At 35.7% G+C, this 11256-nt stretch overlaps 2 protein-coding genes across 3 annotated transcripts in view; one reads left to right on the plus strand and one right to left on the minus strand.

The window, feature by feature from the left end:
• Nucleotides 1–968, minus strand: part of LOC112523676 — a 1760-nt gene extending 792 nt beyond the window's left edge. Inside the window, exons 1-2 of the mRNA XM_025133362.1 lie at nucleotides 184–968; nucleotides 10–95 (exon numbers count right to left, since the gene is read on the minus strand). Of these exons, the coding sequence (XP_024989130.1) occupies nucleotides 10–95; nucleotides 184–760 (663 nt within the window). The 5' untranslated portion in view covers nucleotides 761–968. The remainder of the gene's footprint in view (nucleotides 1–9; nucleotides 96–183) is intronic.
• Nucleotides 969–3450: 2482 nt separating this feature from the next.
• Nucleotides 3451–10621, plus strand: LOC112523028 (50S ribosomal protein L22, chloroplastic-like). 2 transcript variants are annotated; one of them, XM_025132453.1, is made up of 7 exons: nucleotides 3451–3564; nucleotides 5614–5791; nucleotides 6038–6120; nucleotides 6818–6973; nucleotides 8879–8989; nucleotides 9322–9388; nucleotides 10129–10621. In XM_025132453.1, exons 2-7 carry the CDS (start codon nucleotides 5671–5673, stop codon nucleotides 10413–10415), a joined length of 825 nt encoding a protein of 274 aa, XP_024988221.1. In that variant the 5' UTR covers nucleotides 3451–3564; nucleotides 5614–5670; the 3' UTR covers nucleotides 10416–10621. The 2 variants fall into 2 exon arrangements, with proteins under 2 accessions (XP_024988221.1, XP_024988222.1); XM_025132454.1 differs by having other exon boundaries at nucleotides 3451–3560.
• Nucleotides 10622–11256: the final 635 nt, after the last annotated feature.

Below are 11256 nucleotides of genomic sequence, written 5' to 3' on the forward strand. Positions count from 1 at the left end.
GTCAATTGCCTCGTATAGTCCCGTCTTGATGTATCTATTATTCTCAACATCTGAATCTTGTGCATAATAAATGGCGGGGTTGATGTAATATCCGGCTACAAATGTACTAAAAGTTAATACCAATAATAGTATTAAATTTAAAAATTAAATAAATAAAACATAGCAATGTTTTATAAATTATACCGGCATGCAAAGGATGATGAAGTTGGTCACTCCATCGTGCTTGAATCATTGACCACACTTTAGTGATCAGTCTTTCGTGAACGGTGTCAGTCAAGTTCTTCTTAATTTGATCTTTAGCTCTCTCCATATCATCGTATATATAGCCCATACACGGCTTCTCCTCCGTATCAACCAACCGAACAACATCAACCAACGGTGCCAATACCTGACAAGCAAGATAAATATTGTCCCAAAACTCTTGCCTAGCTATTATTCGTTCAATTCTTTTTCCGATGAGTTTCTTGGCAAAGTCACTCTTCCTCCATTGTTCAGAAACAAATAGCACTTGGAGATAATGCCGATTCTCATGGATGCTCTGAATGGTGTAGAATTGTGTTGCGAACCTTGTAACACATGACCGATGCAGTTCTCTATTTTTAGTAAGCATTCGCATCATATTCAAAATCCTTCTGTGGTTATAAATATAAACCACTACCGCTCTCGCATCAGCTAACACACTTTTAATCTTCGGAATTTTCTCTCCGACATCTCCTATCATAAGATTCACGCAATGTGCTGCGCATGGTGTCCAAAACATCTGAGGATATTGTTCTTCCAAGATTTTTCCAGCAGCTTTAAAGTTGGACCCATTATCGGTGACAAACTAGTATAAGTAAAAAACAATTAGTCACTACTTCAATATATGTGTGTGTAGAATAATGTTAATACTTCAATAGAATATTTATTTGTTACCTGCACGATGTTCTCCTCTCCGACATCCTCTATAACCTCATTGATCATCTGTACAATTAATTGAGCATCTTTCACATGCTCCAATGCATCAATTGATTTCAAAAAAATGTCCCTTGTGGACAATTGACCAAAAAATTGATCAAGCTTCTCCCTTTCCCGTCTGTCCAAAAATCGGACATAATAGTGCATTTACTTTTCTTCCAATGTGAACGGAAGGAATCCACAAACTTGTTGGTGTCCTCAAGTACATCTTTCAACAATGTGACCCGAATATTATGATAACTTGGAGCCGGCATGCCTAACAACGATGGGAATAAAGTTAGTACTTACTATTTAATAGTTAACCTTTGAGAAATATATTAGAAATTTGAAGTGGTAATTACCCTTTCCATACTCTCCAACCGCATATATGAACTTTTGAAAGTTCTCATCTTTCACGGCATTRAATGGCAACCCAACCGAATATGCCCAAACCGCAAACTCTTTCCAAGCGGCCAACTTTAACTTCTCTTTGATTGGATTGTTTCTATCTAAAGTGGCTTGCTTTATCTTGGCATAATCGGGCTTCAACATCGCATCAAGAGGCCCGCGAACATCACTAGCGGACTTTCTTTTTAAACCACAAGGCTGTGTTGAGGCTTGTGCTCGTGCTCTTCCTCCTTCGATAATCTCTATTCCATCTACGTCTTGCTCATCCTCATCAATATCATCAACTTCAACCGAATATTGTCGAAGGATTTCTACATTTCTATTTCGTTCTTTCTTTTTCTTATTCTTTTCACTAATGGATGCTAGAACTCTTTTTTTGATGTTGTTACTCGCATTAGGACAACCAATGACGTTACCTCCGGTGTGAGTAAGGTGTTCTTTCAACCTAGTGATCCCCCCACTCATTTTTTTATCACATAAGGTACACCATACATAATTTTTTTTGGTTGGATCTTTCCATACCCCCCATTCCCAAGCCATATCTCCATTGACGCATTYTGTACCCGCATCTGATGAAGTAGTAGTAGTAATCGGGGTCACAGATGCCCTTGAAGATTGACCTCCTTCTCTACTTTCCATTGCTTTTTTTAGTAATTAAGATCTTAATTCTAAGTTTTAACTTCTAACTTCTAACTACGACAAATAAGAATAATCAAGTGAGTGGGTGGGTGATAGTAAGACTGTAAGAGTAGAGGAGATCGAGAAGAGAGACCTTGTTGTCGGCCTTGCTGGCTCTGTTGCTGTCGGCCTTGTTGGGTCTGTCGCAGTGTTGTGTCGATTACAGAGGAGATCGTCGAAGAGCAGAGGAGATCGAGAAGAGAGATCGAGAAGAGAGACCGAGAGTGAAAAGAGAAGACGTTGTGAGAAGAAGAGGTCGTCGAAGACTGTTGAACTAAGTCTCAGATTCAGACCTAACTTAGTAAGCAGCCCAAAAAATAAGGCCCATGGAATAAAAAAAGCCCAAATTTTAACCCTTATAAAATCGGAATATCGGATCGATTTTATCCTCAAAATATCGCTAAATATCGCCGATAATATCGTTCCCGATATTTTGACCGATATTTAAGGTCCGATTTTTTTTAGGAACGATATCCGATATATCGCCGATATATCGCTGATATATCGCGATTTTGACAGCATAGCAAATAAACATGATTGTGTGTGTGTGTGTGTGTGTGTGTGAGAGATTATAAGTCAAACTATTTCAGTATACCCTACTCATAAACGGGGTCAGAGGGTTATGAGATGTATGTGGATCTTATCTTTCTTTCAAAAACTACAGTATCAGTTTCCTTATGGACTTGCTATTTGTAAGGACTACAAAAGAATTGCATATTAAGAACGTTTATAATAGATTCTTTAAAATGGAGATTTTGAGGATTTGAAAAAAGTTTTTTCTTTAACACATTCTTAAAATAGAGAAAGTATGAAATTCTTTAAATTTACAAAACACCCAAATATGACTACCATGAGAATGATGTTTCTTTTTTAGTTTATTTTCTTTAATAAAAAATCTTGAAGTTAAATATTTATGGGGTGTTTGGTTCAGGTTGGGGAATGAAAATGAAAATGAAAATGAAAATGATGGTGAATGAAAATGGGAAAGACTTTTCATTCCTCCTGGTTTAACCTATAATGAAAATTTGGGCTTATGGGAGAATGAACGCATTATATTATACAAACCAAACAGTTTCTTTTATTATTATTCTCATTGATTAATGGTTAATACATCTAACCAAACACCCACTTAATGGAGAGAAATAATATTTTATCAAATATTTTAATGATATAATTAATATTGTAATCTTCAAAATAGATAAACTGTTGGAGTTGAATTTAAATGGATTTTGATTTTCTTTTTGAATAAAATTTTGGACAATCTGTTGGAACTGTTCTAAATGGATCAGATATGAAGAAATATTTTATTTTGGGGTGATTTATGATAAGTTTTAAGATTTGAAGTGGTGTAAATGAGGCGGTATTAAAGATGAAGGACTGTCCGTTTATATCTCTCCAAACTTCATTTGAAGTTTAGGGATGTGATGTTCTTCACTGGGAAATAAAGCAGCAGGCAAAAGACGTAGCACGCCGCCTATAGAAGCACAGCAACCACTAACTTCCACCGTTGTTCATCTCCGGTGCCTGTCTTTTTCCTTGTAGGTGGGCATTCTATGTATTATTTATTGATTTTGGTAACTCCTTTGTGAATAAATCTAGATTGTTAGATTTATGTTTATATAATCACTGAAACAGAATAGGAGTATTGTTCTTTGTATGTGTTTAACGATCTTCACTGGAAGTAGATTGATCGGAAATGCTATGGGGTGGACTGTTAAGTCTTGTCGCAAGGGAAGTGCATACGAAGTGTTCGATGAAATGCCTGAAAAAGATTTTTGCGGGTTATCATTGGTACAATGATACTGTGATTTCTGATTACAATATAAATGGGTCATCGAAATCTTCAAGTATAAATTTTCAAAGAGCTAATTATAAGATTGGACGAATTCATTGGTGAATGTATTTCTGGTGTACGTACAGTAGTTGTAGTGAGGTGTTGCAATCCTATAACCCACTTTTTATCCTGCAATTTTCAGTAAGGTTGTGCTGTGATAGTACACCAACGCTTTGTATTTTGTACTATTTAACACCTATTTAAGATAGTGTCTACATGGATTGATGGATGACCATTCTACACCAAGGCTACCTAGTTCTGCAAGGTTTGGGAGGGAAACTTTGTATGCAATCTTTCCCATGCATCTTGCATAAAATTTGTTTCTAAGATTCGAGTTTATGACCTTTAGGTCACAAAGGAGTGACCTCTAATGTTTTTTATATGTTCGTTTGCGCAATATAACACTCACCCAAGAGAGTTCAGTTTTTGAACAAATGATCAGTTAATATTATTAGGATGTCTTCGTTCATTCCTGCATGAAAGTGATCAATACATGTTTCAGGTTTTGCACTTGAATAAAACATTATAGAACCATTTTATTCACGGTTTAGGCAAGGAATTTTGGAAAGAGTAAGTTTTGTATTGCCATGCATGTTCCCTTACGCATTTGATTTTTTTTTTCATTCCAATGTGCTGCAATAAGTTTATGGTCGAGGTACATTCAGTAGGATGACTCCTCAATTAGTCTTATTGAGTTGTAGGAAACTGTATGATGAATACCTGGAATGGATGATGTGACTGCCCTTTGAAGGGGAAGAAAAAGATAGCTGGTTAGATGTGGTGGGATTTGCATTCTCTGTAACTGGAAAACATGATTATAACATAGATAGTTTTGGTTATTGTGCATGTTCGAAGCGCTATCGGATTGCGGACGCAAAATGCTAGGTTTTTGTAAATTTAACAGCTTCCCACTATGTTGAAGTGTTAGAACAAATTTAACAATATACTAGTAACGAGGGAGGTTCAAGAGAAAACCCCCAAAAAAGATGAAAACTGAGGAACACCTTGATAACCATTCATCTGGACCATATGCATATGTGCATACACGAATTGAAGTTGTTTGTCAGTTTCTACATGTACACGTGCATACCAGACAAATTTCTTACAAATTACTTGTATGCACATGTGCATACCATCCAGATGAATGGTTACCAGGGTGTTTCTCAGTTTTTTCATTTTTTTGCAGTTTTCTCCTGAATCTGACTCTACTAGTAACATATAATTTCAACTTCCAAGTGCCAATTGAGATATATCTTAACTTGAATTTCATGCTATGTGTTGTGGGTTCATGTGGTTATAGGATTATTTGGCACGCCATATCTAATTAATGTTGCTAATTGAATGTTAATCCAATTGTGATGCCAGTTATTTGATCTTTCAACTGATGTAGGGAACATAAGTGACTAATGACCACCAATATGACACGTGTAAATAATTGAATCTCACATTGTTCTTGCTTCTGAGGCTATATAAGAAGATAGATATGTATGTTCTGAGGAACCTATTGTTTAAGTATTTAATTTCTGATTCAATTTATTTCCGCTTTTGAGACTCTATTTATATGACTTCACAAGTGTATTTGATGGCTTCTCAACATTATCGATAGCTGTATATATTTTATTGACTTTATCATCAACAAGCATGGTTCTGTTAGTTTTCTGCTTGTTGTATTGTGTATTGGTAATATCATCATCCTGTGAGTTCTTTTTTGTTACATTGGCATTCTCATATAACATTTTCTCTTTTTTCATCTGTAGCTCACCCAAAATATCTCGCTGGGAACTCCTGGTGAAGACTTCCTTTTAGCATAAGTCATGGTGGGCTGGCACCGACATGTGCAGTCTATACTCCGACAAGTCGGAAAAAGATTGGAAAACAGCTGTCATGCTCATGCCAACTTTTCCAGTTCTTCATTGAAGTTCTCTCCAGTTCAAGGTTAAACATTGTTAAATATCTTTTAGATGGCCATGTTGAACTTTTTACTGCTAGGATGGGAGAGCCATCTCAGGCTTAAGTTGATTTTCTTTTTAGTTGTTGAACAAAGTACTCTAGCTTATGGGAAGTAGTACACACTTATCATTCCTATATTCTTCTATGACATAATGATTGTGTAATGTTTCCCTTACGTGCTCTTGTTGATATCATTTTAGCATGGTGTAATTAATATTATTACTTCTGCAGGTTTGCCACCTCATTTACAGGTCCTCTGGGTTCCATCTTCTACGAATGTCTCAAGACCTTCGTATCATCACTTCCAGCAGTTGGTAATGCTTTGGATTTGATTTGCATTATCAATCTATCATTTTTGTTTGATCATTTACAGTACATCTTAGGTTAGTACAGTAGAACTGATGAGATATTAAGTGGAAGCAATACGTATCTGCAATCTGATCTTACATCTCTATGCATGTCTCTAAGAAAACTACTCATTGTGGAAGATATACTTAATATCTAATTATTGCATGTTGCATCTTGGCTACTTTCTTTTTGGTAATTGTTAGATTAATTGCAAGTTGAAGAGTTTACCTCTTGCGCTTGATGGTTGTTCAGTATGCCTTTGAGAACTGTAAAGTAAACTACTATGTTGTGGTCTAGACAACATGTTTGGCTGTAGAAAGTACTATGTTGCCTTTTCATTTGTGTTGGTCCATCTACATAAAAGTGGTCTATTCAGCTTATTAGAAACATTGTAGTGTGTTGAACCACTTGCCCAGAAAAAAATTGTCTTTGAAACTGCGTACATATTTATTATCAGTGCCTGTACCTCTGGCACTGCTATTGATTATATTACCATTGCACATATTTACGGTGCCTTGAAGGTGTTGGTTTGGTAATTGAGATTAAGCTTTTACTGGAACCCTGAATAGTAGTAGAAAACTCTGCAGAATAAGCTATGGAACTGATCCCGCCGAAAGGTTTTGTTATCATGAAACTTATATGTTTTTCCATCTATTGTGGCAGGGATTTACTAGTACAAGAAGATTACTTTCATCTGAAGCAACCCCAGGTCCATCTCCCTTGACACCAACATTGGCTATAGGCAGCGGACAAGCTGAAGCTGAGAAAGCTGTCTCCAAACCTTCAAAAGTCCAAGCAATTCTCAAAAACATAAAACAGGTGTGAGATACCACTTGATCTTTTTTTTTCATTGATCAGTAATCACAAAGTTATTCCGAAAATACAATGTTGCTGGATTGTGTTTGAAGGAGTAGGTGACACAGTTGTCATGCAAGTCTGGATTCTATAACCAACTAGTCTTGTCAAATCAGTAACCAAAACAAATTATGAACACAGCCACAAGTTCATCTTGACTAATGTGTATTATCTAATTTCTCAAGCTTTTAAATAATATCCCTGGTAACATAACACCTAAGAGCATCTCCAACAAATTCTTGAAAATTTCTCCAAAATGGAGAATGAAACTTCAAAATCTCTAAAACAAAAATATATTCAACTCCAACAGATTCTTTGGTTTTGAGATTATAACATTGGTTATATTATTAAAATATTCCTTTCATCTAATTAAATATTGTTTCTCTCTCTAAATATTTATATTCAGAATTTCCTATTGATGGAAATATATTAAATAATATTTTTTCTCATTGTAATCATTTTTGAGGTGTTCTCTATGTTTGGAAATTTTTACTCTCTCTCTCCTACTTTCTCCATTTGTAGCAAAAAACATCCCCAAAATCTCAATTTTCTCCATTTTGGGGAATCTGTTGGAGATGCTTTCACTATGCTGAAGTTGGTTATTTGAATCCTTTCCCAGACAAGAACACGTTGATCAACCATCTAAAAATTGTTGGCCTGGTTTCTCGACAGTTCCTTTATTCCTCTTTGTTTAACTTTCTTTTGCTTATTGTTGAATGGTATATTATATATAAATATTATTGTTTTACTGTTCTTTAATGATTGATGGTCCCTTTAATTATCACCTCTTCTCATATATTCCTTTCCATCTTCAATCCTAAACAACAATTGTGAACATATAGTGATTAGATAACGTAGTTGTAAGGCTTGCACCAAGGCTTGGCTCTAAAATGCATTTGCACCTGGTCAAACTCAAAGGGGTGGTAGCAAAATGTTGCTTCTCTCTTCTCTTGTAGTCTTTTTTCTCGTATTGAATTGTGATCTCATGAGACCTTTAGACACCAATTAGTGTCTACTGTTTGAGAAATTAAGCTCATAGTTCATGTAGAGATGCTATTTGGTCTGTTAGACCCTTCTTATTTTAGGATTGCTTTGCCTTGCTATAGCGTATAAATTACATTTCAAGTCTCATTTAGCCTGCCAAGATTAGTTTGGGAGGATAAGTTTGTTGTATGCTGTTTTGTTGTAGGCTATGGTTTCTGCCAGGGAGACTATTGGTATTGCATGGTGTCTGCTCTCTATATTTGTAGGTCATTTAACATTTTCATTTTAGACGGAGGATCATGTGAGAATAGAAGTGAAGGTGAGAAGCGTACAAGGGAACTGGGCCCGTGATCACTTTTAATCTCACCCCCACCCCATGACTTGTGCTTGATACAGGAATTGATCCGGTGCATTTCTTTAGTGTTGATCTTCAATTAGGATTGATCCAAAGGGTGGAGATCCCTTCTCACCCTTCTCAGTTCTCCCCATGACTTCCATTCTTACTAGAACCGAATCCTTTCATTTTATGGGTCCTACTTATACGATGCATTGAGAATGCCAATATGATTGTGGGTCCTATCTAGTCTATATAAGGATAAATGAAGATGGGTACCACCATGAGGATGAGAATGGGGGAAAATTGTATGAAACAAATGGATCAAAATTAAAATGTTACTATGTTTTAGCTTTGAATTATAAATAGGTACTAACATGTTGGAAGATGATTGTTGTACTTATGGGGAAGTTTATGTCCTCGCTAATTACTAGGATTGTTTGAGCTTCAATATACACATGATGATTTCGTAACATATTTTGATCAAGATGCAATTAGCTTCCTACTACAATTCTATTTTGTGTTATCTTTTATACACTTTATGGTTTCAGAGCCCGAAGAAGGTGAACTTGGTTGCAGCATTGGTTCGTGGCATGCGCGTTGAGGATGCATTATTGCAGTTGCAATTGACAGTGAAACGTGCATCCAAAACTGTCTACCAGGTGATAAGACACTCCAATGTGTTATTGATGTTTAAATATGAATAAATTCATCAATTCTTTTAGTTCTTATCACTAGAATGAAAAGTCTTAAGACCATACGTAGAGATCATCTCATTCTTTAAACGGAATTTCTGATTTCTTCTTGGTTTCCACAAATATGCTTATCCAGTGTTATTGCCTTCATTCATAGCAAAGAGGGTCTCTTTTTTGGGTTATGGACTACATAAATTTAACAAGTATTCGCACCAAGATTGTTTCACTATTATCAAATTTGTGTTGCTATGTTCATGATTACTGATATCTGCTGATCAAATGATGATCCGTCTGTGCAGGTTATCCATTCTGCCCGGGCAAATGCTACACACAATTATGCATTTGATGGAGATCGCCTTATTGTTGGTAATACGACATTAAACCCAAAAAACTTCCATTTGAACATAATTACTTCAGTGAGCCGCATCATCATGTCATTCTGTTTATGGTCTTTAAACTCCCATTTTTCTTTCCATTTTAATTTCTACGATCGTAGAACATCACATAATTGATATATAGGTCAACGTGATTATGATTTTTAAAATTTTGACATGATTTTATTTTGAACAATTTGGTCATTGTGTTTCAGATTCCCTTTACAATGCTATGATCACTGTCAAAGGGTGTCCTGTTATTAACTTAAATGCTGGTAAGTCATGTCTGTCCAATGGTCACATGGCAAGGTCATTGGAGTTTTGGACATTTAGAGAAACATCTTGAACGTAAAACCACAACCAAAACCTTATATGACCTTAAATCATTCAATAATCAATAGCATTGATTCACTAAGTAACACTATTATGTGTGTGTGTGTATGATACACAAATTTGACGTCTTAAGTTGTACCTTGAAAACGTTGTGGCTCCTAAATGTGAGACTTAATCACGCCTCACGTCATACGCCATTTAGAACCTTGGTTTTGACACATCAGCATTGATCACATCTGGCTTGTCACATAGGGGTCTAGTCGGCATTTTTGTTACTAATCGGACACTCTGACGATAATGTTAACAATATAAGGAAGTCTAATCACTCTCTTGACTTTTCTTTTCGGCTGTATCTGACTTGAGAACTTTCTTTCCCTAACACGGTTTCATTTGCTACAGCCGAAGCATTCGTTGGCAAGGGATTCTTCAAGAAGCGGGTCTCATATCATTCCAAAGGAAGAAGTGGAGTACGAGTGAGACCCGAGTGTCGGCTGACAGTTGTTCTAAGGGAAATAACCCCAGAAGAGGAAGCCGAAATAGCTAGACTAAAAGTCAACAATTTCGCAAAACTCACTAAGCGGGAAAGGCGTCTTGTCCCACATAAGCTTATCGAAACAACCCCGATCTGGAACCGCAAAGGGAAACCCAGAAATCATGGAGATGATGCAGCTGCTATGGCAGCATGAGATTAAGACTATTCCCAGAAAGAATAACATCTTAGGACCTGAAAACATTAACGTTTATTTAGTTTATGAAAACTGAGATTTCTGCTTTTTGATGTTTTGAATCCTTTGATGCTGTGGCAATGGTGATGAGTTGGTGACGCTGTAAAAACAAAATGTTTTATAGTGGCCAAAATGAGAAATTTAGAACTGTGGGGTCGAATTTGAATGATGAGGAAACCTTGGTGGTTGAATTTGAATAATGAGGAATCTTGAAATTAATTCATCCAAAAATGATATATATTTGAGATGAAAGTATTCGATAAAGGTAAGATCTGTATACATATTAACTTCATGTGGAATTTCGTGTGTTTGTTTGATTTTATTTGGGTTTTTTATAATATTTAGCTTGACATTTCAACAAGAATATTCTTTGATGAACATGATTTTTTGGTTCATTTTTTATTTACAAGCCAAAAAAGTTTAAATTATACTCATCCAAGTATGTTGTTTGGCACTTAATAGTTAAGACAATTTAGAAATCAGTACAGTTTCGAATACAATCTACTCAGATACAGAGTTATTGAAGCCTTTTGAATGTTTTTCCGACTTCAGTATTAGTTTAAGTATATGAAATTAACTGGTTGTCCGTGATAGTAATCGTGCCGAGTCAAGCTTAATTTAAGTCTTTGGTTTCGACTTTTTGATTCCTATCCAATTGTTTGACATTTTTTAAATCTTTAAAAATAATATTCAATCTTTATACAATATCACACAACTCCATTCATGATCACATATTAACATGCCATCCAAATACCCTTTACATCACCAAGAAAAAGAAAAGGAAAAACAAGCACATGAATCT

Source organism: Cynara cardunculus, assembly GCF_001531365.2.
Source record: "Cynara cardunculus var. scolymus isolate 2C chromosome LG 12, CcrdV1, whole genome shotgun sequence".
Classification (NCBI taxonomy): domain Eukaryota; kingdom Viridiplantae; phylum Streptophyta; class Magnoliopsida; order Asterales; family Asteraceae; genus Cynara; species Cynara cardunculus.

Excerpts from the sequence above, each read along its gene's own strand:
- LOC112523028 (XM_025132453.1), top strand. The coding sequence starts at position 5,671 with ATGGTGGGCTGGCACCGACATGTGCAGTCTATACTCCGACAAGTCGGA. Across the intron at positions 8,990-9,321 it reads CATCCAAAACTGTCTACCAG|GTTATCCATTCTGCCCGGGC; the intron begins GTGATAAGACAC and ends CCGTCTGTGCAG. Across the intron at positions 9,389-10,128 it reads TGGAGATCGCCTTATTGTTG|CCGAAGCATTCGTTGGCAAG; the intron begins GTAATACGACAT and ends CATTTGCTACAG.